Source organism: Ceratotherium simum, chromosome 28, assembly GCF_057802395.1.
Source record: "Ceratotherium simum simum isolate JZ-2026a chromosome 28, ASM5780239v1, whole genome shotgun sequence".
Lineage (NCBI taxonomy): Eukaryota > Metazoa > Chordata > Mammalia > Perissodactyla > Rhinocerotidae > Ceratotherium > Ceratotherium simum.
Genome location: NC_141927.1, coordinates 16,271,552 through 16,290,426, shown reverse-complemented (window position 1 = coordinate 16,290,426; position 18,875 = coordinate 16,271,552). Strand labels below are relative to the sequence as shown.

Below are 18,875 nucleotides of genomic sequence, written 5' to 3'. Positions count from 1 at the left end.
TTTGACTCTTGCTCAGATGGTAGAATCTTGCTAGAAGAATTCTGCTTCTCAGCCCTGTTCTTCAGGTACAGAGGGATTCTGTTCTTGGCCGGAAGCAGGGGTTTTTTTCCCAAATATGTTTTGCATGTTAGTTCTTAGCCACTCTCTTTTGCTGAGATTTTTAATGACGGGAGGGTTTTGCTGTCAAATTTCTCTAACAGAAGTTGTCCTTGCTAAATACTAAGGCTGCTGGATGCCCCCAGGACTCCAGGCAGGCTCCCTGATTTGCACGTGGCTTGTTCAGATCCGAGGGTGACTCACGGGAGTGACAGCAGCCCCTGCTTCGGGGTAGTGAGAACCAGAACCGTGCACGGATGGGCCATGTGTGAAGTGTGCGTGAAACCAGTTTGCTCACCTTCTACATCAGGCAACATGTGCAGACGCAGAGGGACTCTTGTTTTTGAGTCTCTGGCTTTCCCACACCCACTGACACTGCCTCCCCCACCCTGCTGCCCTCCTGCCAGCTCCTCAGCCCCGCCCGGCTGAGTTGTTAGTGGCCCTGCATTGGGGTGAAATCCCGGGGCTGCCCCAGGCAGCCTCGGCCACCACATCTGTCCACTTCCTCCATTCCTGTTCCTCCTGCCCAATCAGGGACAGTACCGCGACAACTGCACCAGCCTCTTAATTGACCTCCTTGTCTCCTAGGCCACTCTCTACTGACTCACCCACTTTTCCACCACTTTTCGGGAAGAATGATTTTCTTACATCACAAGTCCATCACGTGATTCCCCTGCTTAATCATTCAGATGTTTCCTGTGGCTCTCATGTCTAAACTGGTTAATATACTTAGAGGAGGGCTTCTCAAACTTTATTGTGCATCAGATCCCCTGGGGATCTTCAAATGCAGATTCTGATCCAATAAATCTGGAATCAGGCCTGAAATTCTGCATTTCCAACAAGCTCCCGGGTGATGCCAATGCTGCTGGTCTGTGCACTGTACTTTGAGGAACAAGGAGCTGGAGGACCCCTGCTTGACTCCCTAGCCTCATCTTTTGCCTCCTCCTCAACTCTGTTCCAGCCACACTGAATTTATTCTAGCTCCCAGAATGCATCACGCTCTTGCTCACTGCTGGGCCTTTGCACATGTGTTCTCCCTAGAGCACTTTCTTATCCTGGCCTGGCTGGCTCCTACTCCTTTATTTCAGTTAGATTGTAGATGTCACTTCCTCTAGGAAGCCTTCTCCAATTCTCCAAGCACAGGAATCAAATTGTCGAGCATGTTTGTGGCCTGGCCATGGTGTAGCGTGGATAAGTAGGGTCGTAATGATGTTTTTATGCTAAGTGACAAAGTCAGAGGGGTGAGTGAGCTGGCCTATGAGGTCAAGGGCAGCAGCCAGAGGGTGGGGAGAGCCATTTCCTCCTACAGAAGATTCTAGGAAGAAGGTTTTTCTGTCACCTGTGTGACCCGAGCTTGTCTGAAGGGTCATTGTCTCGTGGTACCTTGGTTCTTCCACTGTTCCATTCTCGGCTGAGCAGAAAGGATCACAGAGGTAAGGACACTGGTCGCCCTGAACTCTGAACTAGGTCAGCCTCCCAACTGCGTGTTCTCAGACCACCCAGAAGTAGTGTCAGAGTGAGCAAGGTCATGAAAAGGATGAAAACTTTTTTCAGAAAGTTCTTTTTTGACCAGAGAATCGTGGAGACATATTTCTACTGTAGAAATTTTATTTCCTTAAGAAAAATTTTTTCTTTGGGGTGTTCTTCCATTTTCTTTTCTCTTCTCAGTTTATGGGCTCATTTAGCCCTTTTACAAATCTGAGTTATAAAATGATCTCCTGTGCAGCTTGGAAGTCGGCTATTCCTCCGCTAGAGAAATCCCGGATTTTGTAGAACGCTGCTGCCAGGATTCCTGCACCAGACTCTCTCAGCCCTGCAGGGAGCTGGTAACAGTCAGAATCATGTGACCCTGCATCGTCATGGTGCAGTGGCCCGACCTACTCAGCCATGTGATCTCAGCTTGGGTGGGAGCAATGCCAGTTAGATCTGGAAAAAGTAGCACATTAGTTACAGGGCAAGTAAGTTTAGTAGTTGGGTGTCAGAGCCAGGGAAGTGTTGGAAAGCATGTGACACGTGGGGTGATCTAATATCAGTGCAGTTGGTTACTACGGAAAAATCATTCTGCCTTCCCACTGGAAAAGACACTGACTAATATTTCCTTTCTGAATTTTATTTCCTCTTTTTCGTAGAGGGAACATCCAAGGGAAGGTCTCCTCCTTCCTTGCCCCACCCTTGCCCTCCTGGGAGGTTTCAAGTTTGTTTTTCTGCGTCATAGTTACAGATGTTGAGCTGTTAGTCTGTGTAAAACAGATAACGACTCTAGTTTATTTCTGATAACTACCAAGTGTAGTGGGTTGTTCCTGTGTACCCAACAATTCATAGGTGCTGTAGGAAGTTAAAAAAGAAAGTAGAAAATTTGAGAAATAAATTCTTTTCTTATCCCCAGTAGAAAATCATACTCTTTGCCTTAAGGGAAACTTACAGGAATGGAGTTGATAAATTATGGAAGAGGATAATGCCCATGAAGGGAAAAAATGAGTTGAGCAAGGGCAGTTAAGATATCTAGTCTTATCAATCTTGAACTGACTTTGAACCAATATTTACAATCTGAAAATGAGTAGCTCTGGTCTCCAATTACGTTTTCAGATCTCCAGTCCCGTTCTTTATCTGCCCTCTAGTGGTCACAGAATATTCAACAGAAGAGCTCACTAGAAAAAAAGCAAAAAGGCGCAGTAAGAAATGATAGCCCTTCTATGTATCTAAGGACCTCTATATTCTTTATGGAGGTATATTTATATTCCTTTCTTCATGACAGTCCTGTAAGAGAAATAATAATATTCTCATTTAAATATCAAACTAATAATTCCAAAATATGGAACTAATATATACATCAACTCACTTCACAGGGGAGGTATATTTCCACAGGGAAGTGTCCCTGCCCACCACTCAGTTTATCCCAAGGATCCAAGATATTTTGTGGTTCTTTATTTTCTGTATTTTTATTATAAAAGCAATAGGGTTTTTTTTTCTATTTTCCAAACATAAAAGTATATTACAAAATTTAAGGACCTGCCATGTAGATGTCCTCCAGCTTCCTGCAGCTGCCTGTTCTCCGGTGTCTCTGAGCTTCCTCAGCCATTGCTCACATCACTGCAGGTTACCTCCAGGGCTCCGGACCCCGCTGTCTCCGCCCCTGTGTTTTCAGCCCCTTTCCAACGCCATGGTTCACCCCATCCTGAACACTACCCCTAAGTCTCCACAACCCCTCTAGGCACAGCGATACAGGTTATTGAGTTTACCAAACATTCGCAAAAGGTTAATGGTGGAAAGAGTAGAGCACAACACGGGCACCATCTTAAGATAGAAAATATTGTCCATGACTTCCCCCAAAATAATCCGCCATTCTCTTCATGGGCGGTTTCTCAGTGACCAGATCTTCCCTTGGCTGTACCTTCTCGGATCTGCTGGGCGCCTCCTCTTCCATCAACTGGTCCTCCTCCCCTCTCCAGCTGCCAGCCTCCAGCCCAAACGTGTCTATTAATGTCTTATGATGAGCCTTTGTATCCTCCTCCTCCACCCCAAACTGGGCTCTACCCCTGGCTGTATGCATTCAGGTGCTCAGGAAGGTGCTCTGGTCCCCACCCCAGCAGTACAAATAACCAGCAGAAGCTTGGAAATTGCTATTCAGCATCAAATTCTTAGGCAAGGCTCCCACTCAACCCCTGACCAGAGAAAACTGGGTGCCTTCTCCATGTTATAGTATTGATTTGCTTTATCATATTATACACACCCTAGAGATCCTGGAATGTGCTGCTTTCCCTCTCCCTTTCCCTCACCCACATTGGGAATCACTGCTCTAGGCTAATAGTGTAACTGAGAAAGCAGCATGATGGAGTAGAACAAATGTGAGTTTGGGTGTTAGAATGCCTGGGTTGGAATCTTGGCTTCCCTGTGACTAGCTCTACAACTCGGGACTAGTTTCAGTAGAGGACTTGAGTTGTCTGTCTCCGCAGCATCCGTTTCCGATTTCCCAATTTCCAACCCCCCCATCCACCATGCCAGTTCCAGTAGGAATCCATGTGGTTCCAGGAAGCTAATGAGTATATTCCATTTCCTTGTACACAGGGATTGGTTCAGGAGTAGCGTAATGGTTAATGTTAGCTAGGCTATAGTGCCCAGCTGTTTGGTCAAACACCGGTCCAGATGTTGCTGTGAAGGTATTTTTTAGATGTGCTTGGTATATAAATTAGTAGACTTTGCGTAAAACAGATTACCCTCCATAATGTGGATGGGCTTCATCTAATCAGTTGAAAGCATTAAGAGCAAAGACTGGGATTTCCAGAAGAAGAAAGAATTCTACCTGAGTTTCCAGCCTGCTGCCCTACAGAATTCAGACTCAAGGCCGCAACATCAACTCTTACCTGAATTTCCAGCCTGCTAGCCTGCCCTATACATTTCACACTTGCCGGCCTCTACAGTTGATTGTGTGAGATAACTCCTTAACATAAATCTGTGATCTATGTATATATTTACATAGTAAAAATATTATATATATTTATGTAATAAAATATATTTATGTATATTTATATAATAAAGATATTATGATATATAAATAAAGATACATTTACATAATAAAGATATGCGTAAGTAAATATATAGATAAGAGAGAGATTTATTTTATATTGATAAGTATACATACATATATAGGAGAGAGAGAGATATATATCTCCTATTGGTTCTGTTTCTCTGGAGAACCCTGACTAATACAGGTGGGTATGTCACCAAAGCTGGTCCAAGTAGAGTAAATCTTACGTCTTTTTCTGGGAATGCTGGGATATAGCTACTCTCTTTCTCTGAATGGTGGAATTCAGATGTGAGACTTGGAACAGCTCCCAGGTGCAAGCTCTGGGCCAGAATTCTAAGATCTCATGCAGGCACGGCCACTTACTACCTGTGGGACTGCTCCTTAGTTGCCTCATATGTAAAGTGGGATTATAGTGCCTACCACACAGGGTTATTGAGAGGATTAAATGGTTTAATAGGAACTAAACACTTAGAACAATGCTTAGATCATAGTAAACGCTCAATAAATCCAGGCGATGATGATGAAGACAAAGATGAAGATGAAGATGATGATGATGATGATGATGATGATGGTGATGATTGATGATGGTGATGGTGGTGGTGGTGGTGGTGGTGATGGTGATGATGATGATGATGATGATTCCTGATGGTGATGATGATGATGATGATTGATGATGGTGATGGTGGCGGTGGTGGTGGTGATGGTGATGATGATGATGATGATGATTCCTGATGGTGATGATGATGATGATGATTGATGATGGTGATGGTGGCGGTGGCGGTGGCGGTGGTGATGGTGATAGGATCCAGCCTGAGGGAAAAGCTGGCATACACGGAGGGCAAGAAAGAGCCCTGATGGCTTCTCAAATCTCTAGATCAAACTGAGCCTTCCTACCTTTTTTAGTGACACAAGCTCATACATTCCTCTTATTATTTAAACCTCTTTGGGTGGAGTTTTTATTTCCATCCAGAGTGCTGACCCTCTTCCTGTCTTAACAATTGGGTAGTTTCTTTTTTCAGACCCACAAGCACACAAGGTTTGACTACAACCTCTTTCCCAGAAATGGAGCTACTATCCACTCTCTTAAAGGTGACAACAGTTAGTGGCTCCAGGATCCCTATTTCTCCCCTTCAGCGGGGAACTCCCTTCGGTACCTCAAAGGTGATTTACTCCTCTATGGCCACTGGCCAAATGACTCCTGGGTGGGGTGAGCAGGCATTTCACTGAAGAGGAATCAGGCAGGATCTATAAACCAAGAAAAGATGATCAACTTAAGGGAAATGGATACAATTTCAACTCACTCGTTAGGTAAAAATTTAAAAGTACTCTAAATTGTAATTATCGACAAGTGTGTGGAGCCAAGGGGACTTCTATATACTGCTGATTGGGGTGTAAATTATACAGTCTATAACACAATGTGTAAAAATTGGCATTATCATGTAAAGCAAGAATGTCTTTATCCTATGATGCAATAATACTACTACTGAGTCTATCCCTAGAGAAACTCTTAGATATGTGCCCTGCAAGACGCTTAACAAGACTGTTTAGTGCTGCATTATTGGTAACAGCAAGAAGGCTGTAAACAACTGATGTATCCATATCAGGGAGGATGGATAAATAGAATGTGGTGTATTCACTTAATGCATTCCAAAGACAATGAAAATGAGTGAATTACAGCTACATGCGTCAACGTGGGTAAATCTAAAAGTCATAGCTTTGAGTATGAAAGTGCACTTGCAGAATATATACCAAATATCATTTATATAAAGTTTAGAAACATACAATAATTAATACATTACTTATGGATATATCAAGGTAGAAAAGCATGGGAATGATAAACACAAAAGCAGAAGTGTGGGTATCCTGGGAAGGAATGATAATGGTTTATTTCCTAATCCAGTGGTGAGTACAAAAGGTGCTCCTTTTTTTCATTACATTATATATTTATATTCTTTTGTATGCACGAAATATGTTATAATTTCTTATTGTGGTAAAATATACATAACGTAAAATTTAGCATTTTAACCCTTTTTAACTAACTGTACAATTTAGTGGCCTACTTAAGTACATTGACTTTGTTCACAATCATCCACCACTATCCCTCTCCAGAACTCTTCCGTATCTGAAACTATGCTCTTGCCGTCATATCCAAGAAATCATTGCCAAATCCAATCTCATGAAGATTTTGCCCTGTTTTCTTCTGAGTTTTATAGTTTTAGCTCTTACGTTTAGGTCTGATCCATTTTGAGTTAATTTTTTATTTATCGTGTGGTGTCCAACATCATTCTTTTGCAGAACAATATGTTTTTAAACAGAAAGAAAAGAATGGGAGAATATTAGCTCCAGAAAGGGCCTTCCCCACTAACGAATGAAGAAACTCGGGTAGAGGTAAAACAACATGCCAAGCTCACAAAACAGATCAAAGTCCCGTCCATTTGGCAATACATTGCCCTAGACAGCTGCGCAGGAGCCCTAGCCGCAGAAGCTCCCGCCCTGGGTTTGGACCCGCCCCTTAGTGGCGAGCTCTCGCTGACGTTTCGGCGCTGGCTCCTCCCCCTTCCCCACCCCCGAGGGCGGGGCCAAGCGGCTCAGGACCTTTGGGGCCTTGGGAAACTGGCGCGGGGAGCAGGTGGGAGGCAAAGCCTGGCATAGCTTTCTGTCTCATGGACCGCCAGCACTGGTTGTAAGGCGTGGACTCCAGCTCCGCTTTTGCAATATACCAGGCCGCATTTTCCCTCGCGCTCTAGGAAGGGGTGGAGTCTTGGGCAGCACGGGGACGCGGCCCGGGGGCGGGGCATGGGGGCGTGCGCGCGAGCTCGGCCCGGATTGGCTGCTCGGGGTGGCGCGGGGTTTGGCGGGAGATTTGTGGTCTCCGCCGGCGCGGAGGGCGGTCGGCTCGGATGGCTCCGTCGCGGCGGGTGCGGCCTCCGGGGCGCGCGGGGTAAGTGCAGGGAGCCCGGCTTGACCTTCTTCCTCTCCTGCGGCGGTTTGTGTCTCTCGGAGCTGTTCGGGCTGCGTGCCGAGGCTCCCTGGCTCTGCTGCTGTGGGACTAGTGCGAGTGACTCATGGCTCAGGGCCTCGGTTGCCACGTCTGTACAATGGGAACGATAATAGTCCCAACTTTATAGGATTACCGTGAGGCTTAAAGGAGTGACAGTTTAGACTGTGCCGTTAGCTAGTGTTAGCATTACATTGTGTGGGTGAGTGTAGTCTAAAGGGGACTAAAAATAGTTTGAACCAAAGTATCCAACAATTACTCGAGTGCCTACTGCTTGCCAGACATTCCGTTCTAGTGACGTTTACACTCTGGCTGGTACTCAGTATTCGTATTTTCAAGACGCTGCTGTTTTGATAACACCAACCACAGATCGTAAAGCTGAACCAGATATCAGCGGGGGCACCAAGCTGCCACTTGTTCTTCTTAAAAGGGGTACTCCAGTATGGGTCAAGCAAAAATTTTTTTATTTTAATCAAGCAGGGCATGCATTTAACAATAGGTTGCAAAACTGCTCCCTAAAATATTTTCTTCGTGGATTCACTGGCAAGTGTCCTACTGGCGGTGTCTGGAGCGTGTCCAAGGCCCAGACTGGTCTAGGCCGGAGGAGTCTCTGCTTGCTGTGGTCGGTACACAAGATCCTGCATTGAGGAGTTCCTCCTGGGCTGTGGGAAGACTGCCTGGAGAAGGTGGCACTTGTGGATGTGGCGTGAGGGTGGAAAGCACAGGGAAAAGAAAGGCTGGAACAGGACAGAGCAGGGAGGTGGAGTAAACCCACTAGACACCTGCGGCCAGTGGAGAAGAAATGAAGACTCCCCCAAAGGAGAGGAGGATTGGAAGACAATATAGGGGCCTTGAACATCAGCTGACAAGAGTTAAACTTTATCTGATATGCCAGTGGTTTTTCTTTCTCTCTCTCTCTCTATACATACATATAGCGTTTTTGCCTTTAAGACTCATGAAATCTGTTCATCCCTCCCCCCAAACCCACTGGTGCACCTACACCAAAAATTTTACAGATAGTATCACAGAGGTTTCCATCTTTTGGAAGCCTCATGGTGCTGCTAGCCTAAGGTAAGGAGGAAACTTGACCATTTCTTTGAGCACAGACAAGGCAAGGGACAGTGGAAAGAGTTTAGGTTAAGAAGTTATGCAGTCTGGTTTCTAGTCCCATTTCTGTTACTTGGCTGTGTGACCATTGATAAGTCACTTAACTTCTCTGAACCCCAGAATCATAAGTGCCATAAAATTAATACCTGTCCTACCTTCTTCTTTGGATGCAAAATCTGAGACCCCAACCCAGACTTACTGAATCAGATACTCTGGGAATGGGGCCAAACAATCTGTTTTAACAAGCCTTCCAGGTGTTTCTCATGCCTGAAGTTTGAGAACCACTGCTCTAAACAATTTTCCAACTTTTTTACTGTGATTCACAATAATCATGTTTTATATCACAATTAGTACACACACATACATAATAAAACGAAAGTTTCATGAAAACATTATGTCCAATTCAGTCTTTTATATTCTCTTGTATTTCTGATTTTAAAATGCTGGAGAAAAAACCTTAAAGTTTTTTTTACTATGGGGCAGTTGATGACATTTTGATATTGACTGTAGATTAATCATATCAGTGTTAAATTTATTGATTTGGAAATTATATTGTGATGAGGCAAGATAATGCCCTCTTAGGAAAGACAAGCATTTAGGGGTCAAGGTGCACAGTGTCTCTATTTACCATACACATCTGCACACAGAAAGCAAATGAGACAAAGTGTAGACAATTGACGAGCCTGGGTAAAGGGTATACAGAAGGTCCTTATACTGTTCTTGTAACTTTTGTGGAAGTTTGAAATTATATCAAATAAAAAGTTATTCAAATATTGGTTCAAACACATGAAACTGATTTTGCTGTCTACAAATGGATGTCTGCATGGCCTGTTTTAAAGTCAAGGACTCTGTACGGTATTATAGAGCATCCCACTGTTCTTGTACAATGGCTGGTGCACAGAGGATACTCAACACGTATTCACTGACAATGTAATTTCCTGCCCTCTTATTTGCAATTTTTATTCTAGTTGCTATTGTTACATCTTGTTTCCTTTAAGCTTGTTGAAGATATGCAACTTTTTCTTTTTATCCTGTGCCCAAGGGAGGGAGCATGAAGGACGGGAAAGAGAGTGGCTTTGGACTTGAACTGATGCAGATTTTAGTTCAGGCTGCCCTCCTTCCTGGCTGTGTTTGCTTTGGGCAAATATACATCTGTAGTGTGAGATTCCCTTCTATCTTATGGGATTGTTAGAGTTAAGTGAGCAAATGTATGTAGAAGAGCCAGGCACGGGTTAGAACAGGTGTCGGTTGCTCAGTAAACGTGAATCTCCCTTTGCTCAATTCTGCAGAAACAGTCAGTCATTGCTATTGATTAGGACCTCACAGCACGGTTAGGAGTTTTCCATGTCCTTGAGGGAGAAAAGTATGCTGTTTTATACATTGGTGATATGATTTGACCTATAAAAAAATATAATTAAATTTGTGAGATATGGATTCTGCTTTTTAAGAGGATTTTGCTATAACCTGAATTTCACTGGGTGCACACTATTTATTACTGCAACTAGTAAGGAATATGATTTGGAAAAAAAATACTTGGACAGAGTTGCAAGTTGTGGTGTTTTCCCCAATTATTTTAAAATATTTCCTAATTCTTTTGTGTGTTTTTGCTGTTTAATAGTGCGAGATATTCAAAGAACACTGTGGGAAGAACACATTCCACAAAAAAGGTAAGTTATCTTTTTATATTTTAATATAATTTTCTCATAGTTGACAATACAAAATAACTAACATTTTGTGGGAGCCTCAGAGTTTCGTAGACTTTACTTGGTAAGCTCAGTGTTTTAGTGTAGTGAAAAAGCATCTCTCTTTTCCTCCCACTTTTTCCACCATATTGGAGAAAAGGACCATTGTTAGTGTTCTGCATCTTTTTCTGGGCCTAGGTTGGTTTTATTTTCGTTTGGATAATTGACATCATATAAAAATTGTACAACTTTCTGTATTTTGCTTGTTTCATTTTTAGCCATTTCTCTGTGTTACTATAGTTTTCAACAATTGTTTATGATTTCATAATATTCCACTTAGTCCACATTATAGTTTTACTTTAAGGTAGAGTCTTAGAATAAATGTATGTTAAGGGCAGGTACATTTCTTGAACACTCCTGGTAGCTAATTTCAAATGATTTTCCAATGGCTTGTCTGGTTGGCAGTGGAAACTCACATTAATACGGTATGAGAGTGCCTGTTCTTAGGGTGCTAGAGAGTTGAGAGTTCTCTCTGCTCTGTCCTGCCCCTGGCCTTCTGTCTTGCGTGGCCTCTGCCCGCCCTGCTGCCGTAACCCCAACCTTCAGAGGACCTGCTGTTTTACTCTCGGGGAATCCCTGGGACACCTCTGCAGGGTTGCGCTCAGGTCTGCCTCCCACCCCAGCCCTAGCTTGCTTGTTCTTTGGATGGATTTCTCTCAGCTCTCCACCTGGGTGGCTAAAGCCCAGCGTGCCTGGGGAGGACTTCTCTGAGCTCTTCAGCCCTGCTCCCAGCCTCCCTCAGCCGAAAGTCCCGAGTGCCTGGGCTGGATTTCTTCTGGCCTGTCTTCTCCCTCCTTTGGAAAGCAGCTGCCTTACATGTGCTGGAGGGAGGATGGAGCGCTGTCGGCTTCTCTTCTTTGGCAGGCCACCCCCAAACACTCCACGAATCGTTTCTTCAGAGAGGGTCTGTGCGTGGTAAAGTTTTTGTTTCGTTTGTCAGTTTCATTCCATCTCCTTTATATCTTCCAGAATTTCCTCATCTGTTAATAGTACCCTTCCACATTTTCCAAAGTTTCTGTGGGAGTTTTTCTCATTTTCTGTATGTTTTGGTCTTTCATTAGGATTTGGGGTGGCAAACTTCCTGGGGCTTTTTAGTATATTGAACCGTGGTCTCTCCTTCAATCAGGAGTCTTTACTCCTGTCCCTCCTCAGAACTGTTGAGGAGCTTTCAGGTAAATGGGCGTGTTTCTGGGGAGAGGGCCTGTAGCCTTCCGTAGATCAAGAGTTGGCAAACTTTGGCTCGTGGGCAGAATCTGGCCTGCCACCTGTTTTTGCACGTGCCTGCAAGCTAAGAACGGTTTTTACATTTTCAAATGGTTAAAGTAATATCAAGAGAAGACTATCTCATGACATGTGAAAATGATACAAAAGTCAAATTTCAGTGTCCATAAATAAAGTTTTATTGCGACACAGCCGTGCTTATTCTTTCTGCTTTTCACTCTACAGTGGCTGAGTTGAATAGTTGCAACAGAGACCCGATGGCCTGCAAAGCCTAACATATTTACTCTCTAGTCCCTCGTAGAAGTTTGCCAACCGCTCCTTAGATTATCAAAGGAGTCTGTGTCCTCCCAGAAAGTGTTAAGGATCGCTTCTTTAAGCAGCAGTGATAGGAATATCCTTGCTAAATAAATCAGCTTTGCAATATTCTTGTTTGTTAGAACCAATTCAATGACTTTGACTTTATTCGTTTTTAGAAAACTGGCCAAAAGCACAAGCCTCCTGATGTCTTTGATTTTCCTGATAGTTCTGATGCTTCCAGCATCGGCGAGCTGGGTGAAAATGAGAAAGATGAAGAACCTTATGAAACCTTTGGTTAGTACTTTTAAGTATTTATCCTAAAAACTTTAGAGTAGTTTAAGCAACAACATAGGCTAGGTACTAATAAAAATATAGAAATATCTTCAAATATAAAAATTAGTTGTCTGCATATGAATATAATGTTCTGGGGAGCACTTGATAGTTTGAATTACTTTTTCTCATTTCTAAGTACATTGGAACTAAGAACCCTATTAAACATTATCAGAGTAGAACTCTTCTAGTAGCATTTGTCAACAAGCCTGTCATATTAGGACACCGATTATAGTACTCTGTAACAAGAGGAATATAAAATCTATTTCTCACTCCATACCACCAGTCAAGTCATTCAGTAAGGGGCTTTAATTTGGGGAGGAGAAGAGGGGGAATTTTCCCTTTTCTTGAACACATGAGGCAGAGGATGCTTCAGGAGAGCTGGTGGGAGAGCTTCACTGGTGTTCCTTGGAGTGTGAAGAAAGCAGGGCTGGTACCTGGTTGACGAGGACTTTGTGAGTTGTTCCAGAGGGCACCACTTCTGTCAGTGTGTCACTCACTGGCCATTCGAGAGGCCAGAAATGATATGGAAAGTGCCACGTGCCCTCACATCTAGAACAGCAGTGATCAGACATTCTTGCTGGAATCAGTTTTAAGGGAACTTTGAAAACATATACCCTCTCACATATCTTTAATTTGGCATCTAATATTTTTCAATCTAATTTTTTGTTAATACAAGAAAATGTTGGACATTTTGTAAGATGAAAAGTAATCATTACCAGAATACATCTTTTATTATGACTTGGTAAAAATGTTTTAATTACTTATCTAAAAGAAATATAAATGTAAAATATCTAAATCTAAAAGAAATCACATAATTTTAAAATTGAGATGTAATTCACTTACCATAAAATTCACTCTTTTAAAGTGTACAATTCAGTGGTGGTTTAGTATAGTCAGAATATTGTAAAACCATCACCATTGTCTACTACTCTAGAATGTTTTTTTTTTTTACTGAGGTAACATTGGTTTATAACATTATATAAATATCGGGTGTACATCATTATATTTCGATTTCTGTGTAGACTACATTGTGTTCACCACCCAAAGACTAATTACCATCCATCCCAGTACACATGTGCGAATCAGCCCTTTCGCTCTCCTCCCTCCCCACGTACCCTTTGGTAACAACCAATCAAATCTCTGTATCTATGTGTTTCTTTGTTGTTGTTTTTATCATCCACTTATGAGTGGAATCACACAGTATTTGGCTTTCTCTGTCTAACTTATTTTGCTTGGCATAATACCCTCAAGGTCCATCCATGTCGTCGCAAATGGCAAAATTTCATCTTTTCTTTTATGGCTGAGTAGTATTCCATTGTGTGTTCCATTCCACATCTTCCTTATCCGTTCATCCATTGATGGGCACTTAGATTGTTTCCAAGTCTTGGCTATTGTGAATAATGCTGCAATGAACACAGGGGTGCAAATATCTTTTCAAATTAGTGTTTTTGTGTTCTTTGGATAAATACCCAGAAGTGGAATAGCTGGATCATATGGTAGTTCTATTCTTAGAAATATTCCAGAACATTTTAATCACCCCAAGAAGTAACTCCATACCCATTAGTAGTCACTCCCCATTCCTCCTTCCCCCCAGCCCCTGGCAGCCATAAATTACTGCCTCTCTCTGTGGATTTGCCTATTCATATAAATGGAATCATACACTATGTGGTCATTTGTGACTGGCTTCTTTCACTTAGCGTAGTATTTTCCAGGTTCATCTATGTGGTAGCAAGTATCAGTACTTCATTCCTAAAAATTTTTATAGCTCAATAATCCATTCTTTGGATATACCTCGTTTTGTTATCCATTTATCAGTTGATACACATTTAGGTTGTTTTTGGCCATTATGAGTTATCCGGCTGTGAACATTGGTGTACCAGTTTTTGTATGGACATATGTTTTCATTTCTCTTAGGTATACGCCAAAGAGTGGAATTGCTAAGTCGTGTGGTAACTCCACTTCAGCTTTTTGAGGAACTGTTTTACAAAGCGGCTGCACCACTTTACGTTCCCATCAGCACAGTCTGAGAGTTCCAGTTTCTCCACATCTTCGTTAACACTTGTTGTTATCTGACTTTTTGATTCTAGCATCCTAATGGGTGTGAAGTGGTATCTCATTTGTTTGTGTATGTGGTAAAATATACATAACATAAAATTTACTGTTTTAACCATTTTTAAATGTACAGTTCTGTGGCATTAAGTATATTCACATTATTGTGCAACCATCATCATCTATCTCCGGAACTTTTTCATTCATCCTAACTGAAGCTCTGTCCCATTAAACAACAGTTCCTCATTCCTCATTCCCCCAGCCCAACTTTTTGTTTTCTATGGATTTGACTACTTAGGTACCTCATATGAGAGGAATCATCCAATATTTGTCCTTTTGTGTCCTTTATTTCCACTTAGCATTATGTCTTCAAGGTTCCTCCCTGTTGTAGCATGTGTCGGAATTTCCTTTTTAAAACTGAATGATAATCTATCCTCTGTATATATCCATTCATCTGTCAATAGGCATTTGGGTTGCTTCTACCTTTTGCCTGTTGTGAATAGTGTTAAGAACATGAGTGTGCAAGTAGCTGTGCAAGTCCTCACTTTCACTTCTTTTGGGTGTGTACCCAGAGGTGGAATTGCTGGGGCATATGGTAATTCTAAATCCAATTTTTTGGGGAATCACCATGCCATTTTTCACAGTGGCTGCACCATTTAATAGTCCCACTAGCAGTGCTCAGGTGTTCCTATTTCTCTACATGCTCACTTGATGCTTTCTGTTTTTTTGATAATAGCCATCCTAACGGGTGTGAAGTGGTCTCTCATTGTAGTTTTGAGTTGTATTTCCCTAATGACTAATGATATTGGGCATCTCTTCATGCGCTTATTGGCCATTGGTATATCTTCTTTGAGGACATGTCTCTTCAAGTCTTTTGCCCATTTTTAAATTGGGTTATTTATCTTTTTATTGTTGAGTTGTAAGAGTCCAGTTTCTACGACTAGTTGCACATGGAGATTTGGGATTGGTCTATTTCTCTTTTTTTCCTTGTTATTCATAGTAGTAGAGTAAATAAATCCCTTGGCCTAGTTGAGGACAATACAAAGTATATTACTAACTTTAAAATTGTGCAGTTATGTTCATTATTTAAGCAGCTGTTTATTTGAAAGCATGGCATTTAAATTTGCACCATCATGCTAAAATTTGAGCGTGAAGAAGTAGTTGCCTGGCTGTTAGCAGGCTCCCCTGCAGCAATTCAACTCCACCGCTGTTGGCCACCTACCTTCCTCCCCACAAGTTCTCCACCCCTGCCCTGAGCCCGACCCAGTGTGCTGAGGTCTCCTCCTACTCCTCTTTAGGAGCATCCTCCTCCTCTTAGCATCTTCTTTTTGTGCCTTTCCACCAAGGCCACTTGGTCTCCTTTTTTATCTTCTTCCTCATTCCAGTTAACTTTTTATGCTAGCTAAAGGCTCTAGCAATGCAGAGTAAAATAGGAGAGGAAGTGAGAGAGAACTGGAATCCCTCCCCAGAGGTTCCTTCAGTCACAAATATTGAGTGCCTGCCCTATGCTAGGCACTTTGTGAGGTGATAGAGTCACGAGAGTGGGCCAATAAGCCTTAGAGTTTATAACTAATGCAGTGGTCTCCCAAGGAGAGTGTGTCACACTCCATTGGATGAGGAAAAAGAATGCCAAACTCCTGTTTATATTTATCTTTTATCTCATTAAAAAATTTCTGTATAGTATATAAGTACAGTAATACAGGGTATGATTGATTAGTATCCATGTATTTATTTGTGAAATGGTTTAAATTTTTCATTGTCGAGGAGTGAGATTAAAATCATCTGAGAAGTCGCCTGTGTAACTGATTTTGATTTTGTTAGCCATTTAAACAAAGACTGCTTTGTACTCCGTTGTAAGGGAACAAACATAAATACTGCCCAAACAGCCAGACTTTGTACTTTTTTTTTCTTTTGTAGACCCTCCCTTACACAGCACTGCTATATATGCTGATGAAGAAGAATTCTCCAAGCACTGTGGGTCATCCATCCCTTCGACTCCTCAAGGAAAAGAAGCGAAAAGAAGGTATGGTTATGTCTCAAGCAATTGTTTATTCATGGTTAATGGAGTTTCTGAGGAACTCTTTAAGATAGAAGCTTATAAAATTAAAACTTTTTAAAGATCTTTTCGGAGCCAGGTTATTTTGCCTCAAGAGAACTGGAACATAAAAACTTAATTGTTCAATAATTGACGTTACTTACAATAACTAATTAAAATTGACATAATTGACACCTGATTATCCTAGAAAACATGCCTGTGACATTGGTCATCTTTGAGGTAAAAGAAATAAGGGGGGGAGGGAAGGCTTTATGAGCATAGAATTTTAGGTGATTTTGAAAGATCTCTTTAATTTACAGATTCTCTTAATTGTCACAAAAGAAATGTTCTTCAGTGCAAGGTGGGAGTAGGGGAGACAGGCTGATAGTTACAAAGGGGCTACGAAGTCTGTTGTATATTTTGGGTGTGTTATCTGTAAGGAGCATTGGTTTGAGTTTTACAAATTTATATGAAGGCCTGGGTCAGGTAAATCAAGTAAAAATAACTCCATAGAGACAACTCGAGAACAACTTATATAATGATGAACTCGTCAGTAACTTTAGTACTAATTATAAATTATTAGCTAGAGCAGATCCTTGACTTAAGAACCTCTGTTAGGTAATAGGTCAGTTCTAGTGATTGAATATATTTTGAAAGTAGCAAAACTGCATTTTTAAAACAAATTTCCCACTTAGGCAGAAATCTCAATTAGGAAGTCTCCTGGAGGTTATCAGCATTAGGGAAGGTTTATGGTTCTTGGTTATCCTGGAGACTCCAGTTTTTCTATGAGATGTTACTGAAAAATCAAGAATAAAAGCCAAATATTTGGAAAAACACACACTTCACTTTAAACAGCGGTGAAGGTGATTTTCAAAGAGGGATTTTTTGAATAGGTAGCACATTCACATGGTTTAAACATAGAAAAAGGTTTATAATAAAAAGTCTTTGTCTCATCTCTACCATCGCCCAGCTCCTGCACCCACTTCTCCCTCTCCTCCACTATTAATTTCTTCTATGTCCTGTCACAGTTTCTTTGTGCATGTAAACTAAATAAGAATACAGATTTTTAACCTTTCTTATATACAAAAGGTAGTATACCTTGCTGCCTAGCTTTTTTCACTTAATATGTCTTGGAGATCGTTACATATCAATACGTATGGAGCTTTCTCATATATGGATATGAGATATTCCACAGTTTATTTACCCAGTCCCGTATCAACAGGCAATTGGGTGGTTTTCAGTCTACTGCTGTCACCAACAGTGTTGTGGTCAGTAACCTGGTACATATGCCATTTCACACATGTGCCTCTGCATTTATAGGATATATTCATAAAAGGAAATCCTGGGTTAAATGAAATGTGTGTTAGTAGTTTTTATAGTTATTGCCACATTGCCACCAGAGTGGCATCAAACTTGCATTTGTTTTTGGTGAGGAAGATTGGCCCTGAGCTAACATCTGTTGCCAATCCTCCTCTTTTTGCTGAGGAAGATTGGCCTTGAGCTAACACGTGTGCCCATCTTCCTCCATTTTATATGTGGGACACCTGCCACATCATGGCTTGATGAGTGGTGTGTAGGTCCGCACCCGGGATCCAAACCTGTGAACCCTGGGCCGCCGAAGCAGAGCATGCGAACTTAACCTCTATGCCACCAGGCCAGCCCCTCAAACTTGCATTTTTGCTAACGCGGTAAAGGGCTATCTCAGTCCAGTTCTCGTTTGTATTTTTCTTATGACTCAGTTGAGCAGCATCTGTTCATATGTTTAAAAGCTCTTGAGTTTCTCTTTCTGCAAACCCATTATATCCTTTTTCCGTTCTTCTAGTAGGTGTTGGTCATTTTCTTCTTGACTTCTAGGACTTCATTAAACGTTAGTGAAATTAACCTGATGTAATAGATTTTTTTTTTTCACTAGTTTGTCCATCTGTCTTTTGACAGAACACCGAATGGTGTTTTTTCACATGGAAATTTTTTGTTTCTGTATAGATGCATTGATACATTTATCAGTATCTTTCTTTAGGGGTTAGGGATTTTGACTCATAGTTAATCAATTCCCATCATAGAACTTTTATGACTTCTTTTTATGTTGACATCTTTGATCCTTTCTATCCTTTTGTAAGGTGTGAGGTATGGATACAACTTGTGTTCTTTTTTCTAGATGGCTACTCCACTGTCTCAGATCCATTTATCAAATGACCTGTCTTTCCTCTACTGGTTTGAGACGTCACCTTTCTTACATATTAAATTCCATCTGTATTTGCGTCTGTTTCTAGAATTTCTGTTCTCTTTTGGTGGTCTTCTATCTAGTCATGCTCCACTGTTGTCCTCTTTAATTACTGACGCTTTGTAACGTTTGGAGTATCTGGTAGTGCCAGTTGCTCCCTCATTGAGCTTCTTTACAGAGTTTTGTTGTCTATCCTTGTTTGTTTTTTATATGAATTTTAAGATCAACTTGTTAAAAGCAAAGAAACTATT

General features: G+C 41.6%; 1 protein-coding gene across 2 annotated transcripts in view; it reads left to right on the top strand.

Moving 5' to 3' along the window:
- The first annotated feature begins 7,497 nt into the window (after positions 1-7,497).
- The window catches only part of CENPU (centromere protein U), a 40,185-nt gene continuing 28,807 nt past the window's right edge, over positions 7,498-18,875 (top strand). For both annotated transcript variants that reach the window (XM_087418352.1, XM_087418351.1), the window contains exons 1-4: positions 7,498-7,562; positions 10,345-10,393; positions 12,163-12,280; positions 16,286-16,391. In XM_087418352.1, the coding sequence (XP_087274478.1) occupies positions 7,522-7,562; positions 10,345-10,393; positions 12,163-12,280; positions 16,286-16,391 (314 nt within the window). In that variant the 5' untranslated portion in view covers positions 7,498-7,521. The remainder of the gene's footprint in view (positions 7,563-10,344; positions 10,394-12,162; positions 12,281-16,285; positions 16,392-18,875) is intronic.